The sequence below is a fragment of the Perca flavescens genome, chromosome 21 (assembly GCF_004354835.1).
Source record: "Perca flavescens isolate YP-PL-M2 chromosome 21, PFLA_1.0, whole genome shotgun sequence".
Classification (NCBI taxonomy): Eukaryota; Metazoa; Chordata; class Actinopteri; order Perciformes; family Percidae; genus Perca; species Perca flavescens.
Window position 1 is genome coordinate 13,208,256 of NC_041351.1, and position 15,509 is coordinate 13,223,764.

General features: G+C 38.8%; 1 protein-coding gene across 2 annotated transcripts in view; it reads left to right on the plus strand.

Moving 5' to 3' along the window:
- LOC114548288 (zinc finger protein 385B) overlaps positions 1-15,509 on the plus strand; it is a 78,366-nt gene that overhangs the window by 27,404 nt on the left and 35,453 nt on the right. For both annotated transcript variants that reach the window (XM_028568139.1, XM_028568141.1), the window contains exon 2: positions 2,802-3,068. In XM_028568139.1, the coding sequence (XP_028423940.1) occupies positions 2,802-3,068 (267 nt within the window). The remainder of the gene's footprint in view (positions 1-2,801; positions 3,069-15,509) is intronic.

The following is a 15,509-nucleotide window of genomic DNA, read 5'->3' on the forward strand; positions in this document are numbered from 1 at the left end:
TTTTTTTTAGCTTCACGGGGCTTCATTCACTTTCAGCACACAACAATTTCACTCTGGTATACAATCCAGTACATCAGATATCTAAACAGGCCATTTTGAAGTGTTGTCTTGTAGGGGTCAACTGCAACACTGGTGGAGCACCAATAACTTAAGCCATTTAGCCTGTAGGGTTGGTAGCAGAAGACTGGGCTGTTCCCAGCTGAACACTCCTGTGCCAGACAGACAGAGCAGCCCTGGCTGTGGTACACAGTGCCAACAGAAACCAGCAGCTGCTGGCCAGTCGGCCAGCAACCTGTTAGAAGTTGTTTTATAATGGGGCTGTCAGGTGCCAACTCTAGCTGACCACATAAAGACGAGTGAGTGGAGCAGTTCCGGTGGCTCTTGTGTATTGAAAGATTTCCACCTGAACTAGTGGCATCACTGTGCAGTATTAGACATTAGCCAACAGGAGCAGCTAAACACTGCTTGACTTGAATTATAAAAATATTTATTATTCTTTATATTTCACATTTTGAAGTTGCATATTACTGTCATAAAATAATCAAAGTAGGCAGGCACATAAACAAAATTACTAGTTTATTTTATATCTGTATAATCTGGATGTATTATATTTATCAGATACGGCATCTTCTTTTGACTTTTGACTTGACGTCTGCAAATCTACATGGCCCATAAGGCATATACACCACAGCATCTAACATGCTTACAGTACATTTTGAAATAATATTTACAGATGCACAGATATTTCACACTGTATGTGCTGGCAAGCTATTTTAACACCTGTTATATGGTTTGATATAGGTTTCACATTTAGCAGACACTAAAAACTCTGTGAAATGTTTCATAATGTTGATGTATTGTTTATTAATTAATTGTATTCTATTATATTTCCCGTACATTTATATACAGGCTGCAGTATGTCTCAGAGTTTCTCTACCTCATACTTACTAGCTATTTCCTGAGCTCACTGCCCATCTCACTGTCTCCATCAGCAAATGTAGTTTGCATAGTTGTCATCATGTAACTTAAAAATTGAACTCCATAACTAAACAAACTGGTCATCATTTATCTTTTATTATTATTTTTAGAGGACAGTGCATAATAATCAACTTAAAAACATAGGCTAATTGTTAATATGCTGGAGTTACTTCAACAGCTAATTTACAACAATCCCAAAACACACTAAAAGGAGACTAATCAGTTAAAAACATCTGTCACAAGAATTAACTGTACAAGACAGCCTCAAAAGATGACTAAACTGACCTCCGGTTGTTTTACGTTCATTTCATCCCTTAATTGGAGGGACCATATCGATACAAACCACCTTAAAGTAAGTTAGATGCCCACTCCTCCCTCTGACTGGCCCTGTCTGCTACACATCAGTACTGTTCTGTGATAGCCATTTAATGACAACAAGCAAAAGTCTAAGCTCTTATCTAGCATCATTCTGACAGAACTGAGACAGCCAGAGAGCAGCAGCATATTTCGGCCTCAGAATGTATTGTGTATTTTGTGTTGTGTTACTTCAAATCATTTGTACCTGCATTCATTAGCTTATGGTAATCAATCAAATCAAAATGTACAGGCCAAGTTAAAAGATTAGTTAATTAAGTCAATTAACTGTAAATTGAATTTCAATTGGATGGACAAAAAAAACTATTTGAATACATCAAGTTCGGATTGGACTTTCTGTCAAAGTACACAACAGCCGGTGGACATTTCCCAACTATGTTACAAGAAAACTTAATTCAGTCTGCTGTTGCATATTGCAGTAGTTGTACATAGTACATAGTTTTTTTTCATACACCTTTTAAACACATTTTATTCCATCACCATCTTCACCAGCAGTTACTCATGTCCCTATCCACTGCCAGACTGTAGTAGAACATCATTCAAATAATCATGGTGATGGGCTGCAACAGCTTTGAAGTCCATGCAGCTAGTCAGAGGCTGATGAATTCCAATGAACACATTTCCCTTCCACTTTCATCTTTCCACCAGTCCAATTGAATTTACAGAACGGCAAAGATTTTTCAAGTGATGGTTTCTGTTTGGTGGGGGTTGTGTTCAGCGAGGCGGGAGGATAGAATGTCCAACACCATGAGTACTTAATTGATGCCATTATCATATGAACAGCAACCAAACAAAGAATTCAGTTAGACTTTGGGTGACAGATCCACAATCACAGCAGAGCTCACATTATGGCTGCCGCTTGATTTATGCTGCCAGTCTCATTTCGCTTAGCCATTACAGTTATTAAGTGCTCACACATAGAAATATGTTACTTTGTGTGGAATCGGCTTTTATTATCTGATAAAAAGAGAGAAGCTGGAACGAGATGCTTATCTGCACACTGTACTCATCTTTGTTGTAATGCTGTGATGTGTGCCAGAGATAGGCCACACCTTTCAGCTAATGCATGTTTAAGCGCCAGGTTATACTAATTTAATGGGATCACATATAGAAATGTTGTATTTTCTGACAGTTAACACTCTGGTCAAAGGATGTTGATAAATCCAAGCGATAAGCATCTTTTGTCTGCCTATGAAATCTCTCCGTTTTGGTACAATGAAATATCAAGCACTATAATGGTGGTGCACATAAAATTGCAGTTTGAATCACACTAAAGAAAAAGACCATTACTACTCCGCCCTGAATGGAGCCATGCTGCTCTGTTGCCCCCCTGTGGAGACTTTAACAACATACATTTTGAATGAAGTGTCTCACATGGGGACTGTATTGTTTCTATTTCACATAGCATTGTGCAACACTTCTGATTAAAGACCTTTTTCTTTCTCCAGATATGAAGCGTCCAAAGAGCCCTGACTGGCTGGACAGCAGCCCTCCTCCCAAGAGTCAGGAGGGACAGGTGGAGGAAGAAGAAGAGGAAGATGAAGAGGAGAGGAGGTTGCACAGGGCCAAACGAGAGCGACGTCAAGGCAGCAGCAGTGCCACTATATGCCAGGTGTGCAACATACAGCTGAACTCTAGTGCCCAGGCCCAGATCCACTACCGAGGGAAGACTCACCAGAGGAGGCTGCGCCGACTGGCAAAAGCTGTCAGCACAGGTATTCACTAGGGGTGGGGGGAAAAATCAATACAGCATAGTATTGCGATATTTTCTGTGGCAATACTATATCGATACACAGACGCAAAGTATCGATCTTTTATTATGTTTGTCAGTTTGTCTGCGTAACAATCCCATTTTGAAGCAATAAAATCGAAGTGAGATACACAAACAGAGAAATGTATCTTTTTAGATGAAACAGATATAAATTGAAATTGGGAAAAATTTGAAGTTGGTAAAAAGGTAAAATTGCAATATATCACAGAATATTGCAATATGTTTAAAATCGCAATAATATTGTATCGTAACATAAGTATCGTGATTATATCGTACCATGAGGCCTTCTATTTTCTCAATACTTATTTCACTTACCTGCACAAAGGTTGAGTTACCTGTTGATTTACTGCAAATTATGAGATTTAAAAGTAGTCTCAAAGAACAGAACTACACACATTAAGATAATTTTGGTTTGTAAATGTATCCTACTAATGCTTTCTCATTGTATTTCATCTCTTCTCAAATTAAATTTTCTGATGCTGTTTGTATGTGGTGTGACTGTCATGGGATTTCTTTTCTGCTGTATTATGGTTTTTCTTGCAAAAGAGGCCGTTTTATTAACTACATCTATATCTAATGAAATCCTGCCACATATTCTACCTTTACAAAGCAAACATGAATGACATTTTGTTCCACTGGCTCATAAATACTGCTTGTAAATACTTAAAACAAAAAGTTTAAAAAATAAAATCAATAAATACAAATGCTACAGTGTTATTTTAACATTTAAATATGATATAAAAAAATTAAAAAGCAGCATTAATATTGCACATATTGAGTGGCAGCATATAAAAAAAATAGTTATTGCACGTTTATGAAAAATAGATGCTGTTATTGCACGTAAAAAAAATCCTGTTTCATAGTGTCATAGTCCACATGAGGCCCACTGCAGGGGGTTATTAAGGGGGGCTATTTTGAGTTCAGGAGTCTGATGGCTTGTGGGAAGAAGCTGTTCTGCACCGGATGCTGCAAAACCTCTTGCCAGAGGGCAGCAGTGAAAACAGTCCATTATGGGGATAGGTGAGATCTGTTGTGATGTTTTTGGGCCAGGTCAGACAGCGTTTGTGTGCCAGGTCCTGGATGGAAGGCAGTGACGACCCAATGATCTTTTCTGCTGTCCTCACTACTGTAGTGGCCAGGTTTTGTTAATTCAACTATATGTTTATTACTGAGGTCATAGTTAGTGGTGGTGTTGTACTCGACTGCGTTACAGTAGTATATTGAAATGTGTTTCTAACTTACTTAGGCTATGTTTAGACGGAAATGATCTGAAGAGAAAACGCAAAAGTGGCATTGTGTTATCACTTTTTAATTCCGCGTTTAGATGAGCGTTTTGGGGGGAAAATCTGTGTGTATATGGTGACGCAAAAGTGTGTGAAAGTCGATGTAGTATGCACACCAGGCGGCTAGGTGGTAGTGTGAAGCACTGCCACACAACACCACCAAGTCCTCTCCCTAGTAGCGCAAAACCAAAACATGGCAAAGCAAAAGCTGACAATTTTGTCTGGACAGACGAGGAGGTACCACAACAGGGCATGGACCGGGAGTCCTGCCAGTCAAAATATATAGACATATGGACCGAATTTCTTCAGCAGTATCCTGTACCTGGAGGGACGTCATATCCACACGAGAAAGACACTATCTGTAAAAGTCAGATATAATAAAGCTGAAAGCCATCTGGACCAAGTATAGGCAGGCTGTGGATACCCAACAGCGGAGTAGCCATGAGTGAGTAATCACTCTATATTTTGATTTATGTAATGAAATATGGGGTGGGTCGCCAGCCAACAACAATAGAGGCTGCAGACTTGCGTTTTTATCCTTTAGATGGGAACGCAACGGTGGATCGTTTTTTAAGATTTCCATTCTGGAGGGTGCACATTTTTGCGTTTTTAAGCCCCAAAAACGCTGTCGCCGTCTAAACGAAAGGCACATCGTGTAAACAGGGCCTTAGCTTTTTCCAGAGTTTTCAACCATATCAAACATCGGTGAATGGGGTTTTCTTTGTTGGCATGGAGATAGATCTGTTGACATGCAAGCTCAGTAGCTGTCATGATTTCATTCATAGCACTTTGCTCCCAATAAAGAAGACTGTGTGACACAGTTGAAAGCTCCAGAAAAGGCTAACAAAGAATTCACTTTCATGCTTAACTCTATGGATAATTTTTTAAGGTTGTAGTTTGCAATGCTGTACAATTCTTTACTTCAAAGTGAGTCATATTTATACAAATGAGAATAAGTGGGAGCTTTAGCAGACTATAACCATTTTAACTGACTTTTCAAAGCAAATTAAGACGACTTACAGAGACAGAAAAAGGACAGGTAGTCCCAAATGAATGGACCTTTCCTACTTCAGATATTCTGACAGAAAACATTAATTACACCTGTGTGTTTCATCCGATGACAAGTTAAAATGTCTGCTGTGAAAAATGTCTATTGATGCTTAAGTCTCAATGATTGAAACATTATGCAATAAAGCAGCAGAAAACAACAGTGCAACACTAATTGCTAGAGAGAAACAACATGTAGACCCTCACCAACATTGACTGAAAGACTCATAACTTTATATTTACTTACAAACTGCCTCAAAATGATCATAGTTGAATCAGCACCTCTTATATTCCGGACAAAAGAACTTCTTCAAATTGCTATTTACTGCAGGGCTGTTGTATTGTCAGTGCTTCTGTTATTTTGTCATCTGCAGTGTTTTAATCAACTTTTCCGCCAGAGAGGGTCTGTTTACAAGTGCTAGAAACATGCTGCTTTGTGTCTAAGCCTCATGCTTCTTGTTGCTGGAGTTTGATATCAAAAAAAGTTGCCCAATATCTGCTAACAGTGTGAGTGAATGTGACCGTGCAGGTACTGGCTCTGGCTTTGACACTGCTGTTTTTTTTTCTGCTGCATAGACAAAATATTTTACAAGTAAATGCTGAATAAAAAACAACGAAAAGTAAGGTTTGGACTTTGGAGCCCCCCACAGCCTGTCAGAAAAGCTTTGTATTTACTTTGCACTGACTATGCATGTTCTGCAAATATAGGCTTTCCAGTAGAAGTTGTGTTGTTTGGTGTTTTTGGCACACACAAAAAGTTGGAGAAATAGTATTTCAGCAGACTCGGAAACTGTACCCTAATACCTAACACACCTTGTTTAGTCAGTTGTTTATTTATTTTGACTTGTAGTATACTAGTCACAATTGTGTAAATGTTCCCATTTGCAAACCATGAGGAGGTGTTATGCATTCAGTATATATTTCCTATTCCAGAAAAGCCCATTTTCTGCACACCTGTTTTGACGAGGGGCCATTAATCACTTTCATTCACCACCACCTGTGTCACTGCTGCGCTGATCAATCAGGACTCAGCAATCGCAGAAAAAGAGCCTCTAATGAACAACTGGCCAATAAGATGGCACTTTTTAATGCTGATTTATGAGTCTCTCTCTCTGTTGGCTTAGCACACGTTTAGCTGTTTCAATCTAACATCTAACACATGAAATAAATTAATAGTACGTACGTATATCCATTGTTTAATTTCTCCCTCACTTCAACCTCATTTTGTTATCATCAGAATGTTATTGACTTTTTCTGTGTCAGATAATAGCCTCTGCAGATCATCATTCATACTTAGAAGTATGAGACTGATCCCGGGCATAAGTTGGTTTGTGTGTGTGTGTGTGTGTGTGTGTGTGTGTGTGTGTGTGTGTGTGCGCATCTATCTATCTACCTATTGTATTTGGGACTATCCAGCACCAAACTTTTAGTTCCAGACTGTCTGATTAGGAGCTCTGATGTTAACTCCAGTAACTTTTATGGAAATCCAGGTCAATGGCTGGCTTCTGTCCAGCATTTTGGTGCGGAAACAGACACTTCTGTGAATGTTACTCCATTTCAGTTGAAAACGAACATCTGGTGACTCCTCCTCCAAGACTACAGATGGAGTTACAGACAAGAACTGTGTCTGAAATCATTCATTCACTGCTCCCTAGTGCACTTAATACCAATTTTGGACATAGCCAAGATGAAAAAGAACACTGGTTTTGGTACAGTTAGCCATCAGTTATAATTAAGACAGCTTTATCAGTTTACCATTGTAGATGTCTCCTAATTGGAGTTAGTTCATGCTGTCTGCTTAAATAAACCAAAATGAAAGCCAAAAGCAGAAGCACAGAATGGTTTAGTGAGCAGGCTTTTCGGCAGCCTACTGGTTAATGCTACATATTTATAAGGCAATCTCAAGTCTGCTAATTGTTAGCATACTATGAGTGTCTGAAAGTGCCACAACAATCTGAGAAAGTGTGAAGGTGACCTCCATTCTGCTCCAGTTCGCTGGCAAGAAAGCAGGGAGCGATTTGTTCTCTCAGATAAAATGCTGCCATTACTGACACATTTCTCTAAAACAAGTGGAGGATTGTGCAGGAAATGGTTCCCTACCATAATTCCTACCCTAATGAACACTCTACAGTATGACATACACAGAATTTTAATTTACCACTCGGTGACATATTTAGACTCACTGCAGTCATTACCACCACTGTTTTAAAATGTGTTTGTTTCCATTTTGGTTTAGGGCGCTGTCACAATTCATTGTCTATTGTTCATCATTGCATGCTTTACATAATGTGCATGTGTTGATTAAACATCAACAGCATCAGCACTGACAGAGTTTAAACAGCCAACCTGCTGCAGACCACAATGTCAGAGCTATCTCATTTAATAATTGATAGTTAAGATGAGACTCATGGGCAGCTTGTGTCAGTCCCTCAGGGTGAAAAGCTTCTTGTTTTCCCACACAGGACACAGAGTGATTTCACACCTGCCATTTTGAAACCGGTTAAATGAACCCTACAGTGTTTGTTTGGGTTGTTTTGAAATTGACAATACCACAGTCAAACAACTCCCCGGCCTAAAAATAGCAGTGAAAGGGTTTATTTGGAGCAGACGTGCAACTCGACTTAAAGACAGGAAAAAAGCACACTTTACTTGAAGGTATCGACATAATCATGACATGACACTGTCATAACTATGACATGACACTGTCATGTACGTGTCATGAACGTTATAAACAAGTCACAAACGTTTATGACTTCTGTCATTAAGTGTCATTCAGTTTTTGTCATGACAAGTTGACATTGTTTGGGTTGTCTTGATTATGACAACTTGACATTAATCAAAGTGACATTACCAGAAGATGTATTTGTCATGACAAAGACATCCTCTGGTAATGTCATCTTTTTTTTAAGATTATTTTTGGGGCATTTGTAGGCCTTTTATTTGGACAGGACAGCTTAGACCTGAAAGGGGACGGAGAGGGGGAATGACCTGCAGCAAAGGGCTGCAGGTCGGAGTCGAACCTGTGGCCGCTGCGTCAAGGAGCAAACCTCCATACATGGGCACCCGCTCTACCAGGTGAGCTAACCAGGGGCCCATCCCAAAGAAATTTAATGTCAACTTGTCATGACCAAGACAATTTCTGGTAATGTCACTTTGATTAATGTTAAGTTGTCATAATCAAGACAACCCAAACAATGTCAACTTGTCATGACAAAAACCGAATGACACTTAATGACAGAAGTCATAAACGTTTATGACTTGTTTATAACATTTATGACATGTTCATACCTTCAAGTAAAGTGTTACCGCAAATTGTCCTTTCAAAGACACTAATTTTTTGCCAGTATCCTGTTCTTTGTCATGTTAAACCTGCTACTTATGTATTTAGCATGTTATTAATCCAACAATTTCTTACTCAAGTCATTTATATTAAAAACAAATGCCAATCATGTGTTCCTGGAGATCCAAGGTGACATCTTCCAACGTTTTATGTCTGACAAACAGTCTGAAACTCAAAGATATTCTGTTTATTATCACAGGACAAAGAAAAGCATTACATCTTCTTTTTTAAGAAACTAGGCCAGAGTATTTGTCATTTTTGCTTGAACATGTAAACAAAAGAATGTATTTTGTATTTCACTGGCTGTAATGTTTCATATCTAACCAACAGAACAAGTGAACTGTAGGATTGTATTTCCTATGGAGCACTAAGCATCCCTGTGGTGGCAACATTTTGTAAAAACATCATGACTCTTCATGGATTCATCAACCGTTTTCTTGCACAAAATGGCAGCCAAGCAGATCTTCTGTCAAACCATGCAAACAAATAGTAAGGAGGATTCCCACACACAAATGGCAGGTTTACACAATGTCTCACAAGCCATTCTTCCTGTTGCCTATTTCCAAGTAGAGAGAAGAAAAGGAGGACGAGCCAAGTCAATTATGGTGACTGTTAGTATAATTCAGTCTGTGCTGCTATGAAACCAGCCTTACAATACCCATTCCCTTCCCACAGCTGAACTAGCATTCCCTTTATTTAGCCTCATGAAGTGATTGCTCAAATGAAAAGAGATTTTAATAGGGTGCTTCTCACTGGGGGCCTTTTGAAAAGGGAACGTACCAAAGCAGTTTCCACTTCCTGCACTCCACACTGAGCGATCTGGACCACTGTGGAGTTGTTTCAGTTCAGGGGTTGAGGTTTTCAAATTTTCAGTATGATGTGTGTTTGTGTCATGCGTATAAACTCACATGAAAATGCCATTTCTGATATGCGTATATACTGCACACACAGACAAACTCAAAAGTCAAGGTAAAGGAGAAATAGGGGACATAGTCAGCCCCAGATGTTTAGTGCTTTTAAGGTTCAATTTGCACAATTTGGTGTGAATTAAAGATAATAACCCCTTTCAGAGATGCACCCCTTTACGTTAATCTGAGGGCAATTTAACTTGTCAGTCTCGGGTCTGGATTTCAGAAGTCTGAGTTGTTAACAGTTCCAACAAAGAGACATTTGCCCTCTAAACTTCTCAGATGGTTTCATTTAAATAATTACAAACTATTAAAAATATATATCATTTATTTTGTAGCACAACTTGAAAACTAATATATGCATGTCATGTTTCCATGGGTCCATTTGAGATGAGTCTAAAACTTTATCATCTTATCATTATAGGTCCAATTTGGTCCATTATTTAAGGTTATATAATTGAACCTTTTGAAAGTTTTTACTTTTTACTGCTTTTCAAGCTTTTTTTTTTGTCCAACATGCATTCTGCTTTATCTTTTTTGATGCATAACTCAGAGTTTTGGTAAGTAAGAACACAGAAACGAGATTCAAGATTTTCTTTTATTCAACTCCTGTGTCTTCCCATATATAAGATATATATCAAATACATCTTAACTGCACATAATTTGGCGTAATGACATAATGTAGTTCTAACAAACAAAAATTCCTTGAAAGGGTGATGGAGTTTCTAGTACAAATGCAGCAGGTTTTGCTGTGAAGTCCTTAACAGTGAATATATTGTGTCTTTAAAAATTGAGAACACAAACATTTTCCTTTCAAGTTCAAAACGTTCCTAAAGACAAGTGGTGCTGTTTTATAAGAGTGTTTATGTTGCCTGTGATGAGGTGTAGCCTTAAAGGATAAAGGTTTATTGTGCACAGTTTGATTACATGAACAAGACTGTAACATCATTGCCTGCAGGCTTACTCTGCAAGATGTGCACTGATATGCATCTTTGGCTATTTTTAGGTATTCGTCGTATTCCCGTATATACGCACCACCACACCTCTGGCTAAAAAGCCAAGTTTCAGAGTAACTTAATGTGACTGTACTTGGATTTTCAGTCTTCTTTCATTTTATTATTTTGAATGAAGACTCTGCAGACACATCCTAAATCCTGAAAAATAAAGTTGGTCAGAGAGGTGACCTAAACCATTTACTGCACCGTTTATAACAATCTTCTCACTGAAAGGGAAAATGAAGCCTCTCTTCTTTCTGGAACAAAGCTTCCCCTCACTAATAGAAAATCTCCTCTAAGTTTCTCAACCAGAGCTCCACTGCAGATTGACTTGGCTTAATACTTACCTGGTGGTTGAATTGTTCCTCCTCCTGTATACCCACTTACAGTAGATATATAGTATCACAAAAACAACCATAAAAGTGGTATGTCTGTGCACACACACACACACACACACACACACACACACACACACACACACACACACACACACACACGCTGAAACAAACTGTGTGAGTGGTGAAATAGGACATTTATCAGGTGTTTTTTTTTTTTTGCTGCTTGGCCTCATTTCATACAGCAGAGACTGCTTAGCAAAAACCAGCCATTTTTAAGATGTCACTTGATCTGTCATTGACAGCTATTCTGCACAGTCTGTAGGCCTGCAGGATGGAGTGGAGCTGGAGCCTGAGATACAGAATAATAATAAATAAGGAGTGATGCTGGCTTGTTCACAGTTAGGCACCAAAACCCTCAGGGGCTGATAGCGTTGAAGCAGACACCTATTTTACAGTATTTTCCAATGACTGTGTCATCTACAGGTCAGAGATGTGTCAAAAATTACCCAAGGAGCTTTACTTGGTTTTTAGACGTAAATAGTTAATTTTTGTTATTTTAGGTGGCAGAGAGCCATTATCCTGCATGTGTCAATACATTTGAATACAAACATGACAAACGTCGGATTTGTTTGGTGGTGAAAGTGTAACTTTTTGAGATTGGTTTTGGATGTTATCCTAGATAAAATAAGTAAATGTATGTATGTATGTAAATGTTATCATTATAAAAGCAATAAGTTAAAATGCATTGGGCTGCGATACTGTCAAAATGCAGAAAAAAATCTTTTGTTTGGTGAATCAGGTTGAGAGTAAAGAGGCTTTTGTTGTCCCTCTCTGTTTCTGTCTCAGTCATTTCCATAAGTAACATGGCATGACAATCATACACACATACAGATTCCATATAGGTAAATAGAGGTATGCATAGCCGATGTTTAGTAGTAGGTCCACAGAGAATGAAAGCATCCTCTGTGTAGCCGACACACAACCATTCTGCTTGAGGCTCACTGCACTTTAATTTGAATGCAGCAGGCTGAAATCAAGTGTATGACTTTCAGGATTTGTCAGCGTTGTGCTTCCACAACACACTTATTCAAGTGGACATGTAGCCACCAAGGAGCACACAGGGCAGACACAAGCAGCGTGTGTGTGTTTGTGTCTGTGTGTGTGTTTACGACACTGTAAATGACATTTGAGGCCAGGGTTCCGGGGCAGACACTGTGAGAATAATCGTGTTTATTTGAAGTGATTATAGTGACTGTGGAATGAATAACAATGCATTGAAGGCCTGCCCTCCCCAGCGGTGTGTACAAGCTTCTCTGTTGTATCTACAAATATCCAGCTACGTGCTTCTGGAATGAGTCGAGATTTCAGATGCACTGGAACTCTTCCTCTCCTCCTCTTCAACAACTTAAAGCACATGTCAGATAATCCTCAAGTTAATGTATGTATACTCTTAATATTTAAGAACATGTCCATGGTGTAAATGGTCACAAACTGTAAGAAGTTCTCAGATCCTTAACTTAAGTAAAATGTATACCACAATGCAAAAATATACTATATATTTATACTCTAAAATGCGGCCACTCAGCCTAATGGTTACGATACTTTGATTATTATTACTATGCATTACTATATAAGGAACAGAAATTTCTGTAAATTACATTTTCATATATTAATTTATTCATTTTCATGCCTTTTATAAGAGAGACAGTAGAACCCCATGCAACAAAGGTCCCCAGCTGACATGAACTAAAGACAAAGCCCTCGGTCCACGAGAGCACCCGATGTATATTTAATATTAATCTGCAAAGTAACTAGTTGGAATAGCTGTAAAACTGAATTTAGTGGTGTAAAAGTTGAATATTTATTTTTGAAATGTAGGTAATGTAAGTATAATGTTGTATTACATAAACATTGTATTTAAAGATGTAGTGCATAGTTTCTGTCTCCCCCATGACAAATTCTTAGTAATGACAACAGCACTGTCGTAGCATCCACATGCCGCAAGCCTTGTGATCGCACCCCCACCCCTCCACGCAGTTGCTAACACGGGGGATTAAAAAAGAAGAGGTAATTATCTTGTAATTGTTATGTCCTCTTTGTCTCCAAAGCTGAACGCTGATGTTGTTGTTTCTCAGCGGTGATGTAAAACGCATCACTCGAGCTTCTGCGCGCGAAAGTCACTGGACAACACCATTTTGTAAACATAGCCATTATGAGAAATACAGAGTTTTGTGGAGCTGATAGGCTTAATTAGCTTTGCATCAACTCATTTGGCAATACTTGAATGTAACGGGCATTCATCATATAAAATAGTTGCGCACTATAGCTTTAAATACTGTACTTGAATGAATATACTTTACATAATTTCTCAATGGTAACACCAAGACCATCGCTGTTGTATACATACACACATACATACATACAGTACATACATACATACATACAAATACATTGCAACTCAAAGAGACATTTGAGCTAAATATCACACAGAAAGGGTGACACAGAATCTAACTCTGCTCTGCAGAGTGTTAATACAGTAATCATCGAAAGATTAGTCCATAAAATGAGCGAGCGATTAGGTGTACAAAAATCTCTCCCACCTGCTCATTTAAATAAACGCTCTGCTAGAGCTGCATGCTGCTTGATCTCAAATAGTTTAAATCAGTGTTGAGTGCGGAAATAGCTGAACTATCAATATGCTAAGCTTCCATGATTTATGATTCCGATTTTTGTAACTCGTTACAGAGTCAAAACCCTCTACTGCATGCAAGCATTGGATAGATTGAGGGCTTCTGATAATGTATCATTTGCATAAGAAATATAATGTATTTGAATGGCTACACATTATTATCATCTAATGCTTACTTCCACCCTTGGCTTATGTTGGCTAATGTTAGCAGACCTTAGATAGATATTGTCGTGTAACTGTCAGTTTTCTGACTCTTCTCTACTTGTGCTACAGTCTTGTTCAACAAATGTTACACAGTGTCGCTTTGAATATTCAAATGTATGTTTCCCTTTTCTGGCACTGATGTGCCCCTTGTGGCGCTTCTTCCTTTTCCTCCCCAAAATGCAACATTATAGCCACATCAGCCACTCCTGTGATCGTCATGTAAAAATGTATAAATGAGAGCGTCTATATATAGATATGACATGCAGGAGAGGGTTAAGCTTCAGAACACAATACTGGGGTTGTATGTAGGAAAACTACAGAACAAACAATTCATTTAAATATTACTCTACTGCTTACTTTGGCTGAACACTAAACCACTGTTTAATTATGCTGGTGATTACATCAGTCACACCAAAGTGGTGGTGGAAAAAATAATGACTATGTTCTGCTTGAGTGACTCGGGTATTGTGATTGAAAACTCTGCACACTCAACCTATTGGACATGTAAACAGGGGTGTAGAAACCATTTATTCTAATCAAATAGGACCTTGCAATCAATCATCACAAACACCGTACTGCAGTATCTGATGTAAACATAAAAAGTGTATCATTTAGATGTGGATTAAAAGCTTGTAAATGTTTCATCTTTGTGCCCACGATGTTGATTACTTTGGGTGACAATGTAGCACAGCTGCATTTTAAGCAGGACCGTAACATTTTAAGCAGAAAAGAAATAGATTGATAAATGATGCCTATTGTTGTCAAGTAATGCAAGGAAGGAAATTGCATTTGATTGTCCTTTAGGGCACATGCAGGTGTGAACCCTGAATAGAAAATGGTACTGAAAAGAAGAAGGGGGAGAGAGGTGGGATGTTAATGTTGTTGATAGCCAGTCCTCTGCCAGCTCTCTCTCCCCCCTCTTCCTCGCTCCCTCGCTCACTCACTCACTTGCACTCTCTTAGATACTCACGCATACAGAAGAATACACACTTGCTCTTTAGACTCTCACCAGCCTCTTTCCCTTCTCTGCTGTTTTTCTATCCGCCTCGGTGCTTCTCTCCTTCGTCTCCTAAAGGGCAGCATGATCAGCAGAGCACAAGGCTTTTAATTGAAGCACATATGTGTCGTTCTTCAGCTGCGGCAGTTTGGATCACAGCCAACATGTGTCGTTGACCGAGAAAGGATTTCGTTCCAGTTAGAGAATCAAAGTGGAGGAAAGATAGACACAGAAGAGAGACAGAGAAGGTTATCTGTGAGGAGGCACGTTGTTGGTTTTTGTTCAACTTCTCTGATGGGAGATAAACTGGCAGGAGACACCTAAGTCAAACACAGAAGAGAGTAGCAAGCAGAGGTATCCCAAAACACGCGGAGATGCTTTTTGGTAAGATTGTTTGTTTACTCTTACAGTATGTGTCAGTACCACTTATTTATGGGAATGCAATAGCCTCACAAATAGCTGAGGTTTAATCAGGTTGTATTTGTCTTGAGATGTGTTGTTTTTCATGTATCCAGCTGCCTAAATGCATGTGAGTACTCCTCTGTCAAAGTGTGTTTTTACAACAATGATTTTACATCGTTGCT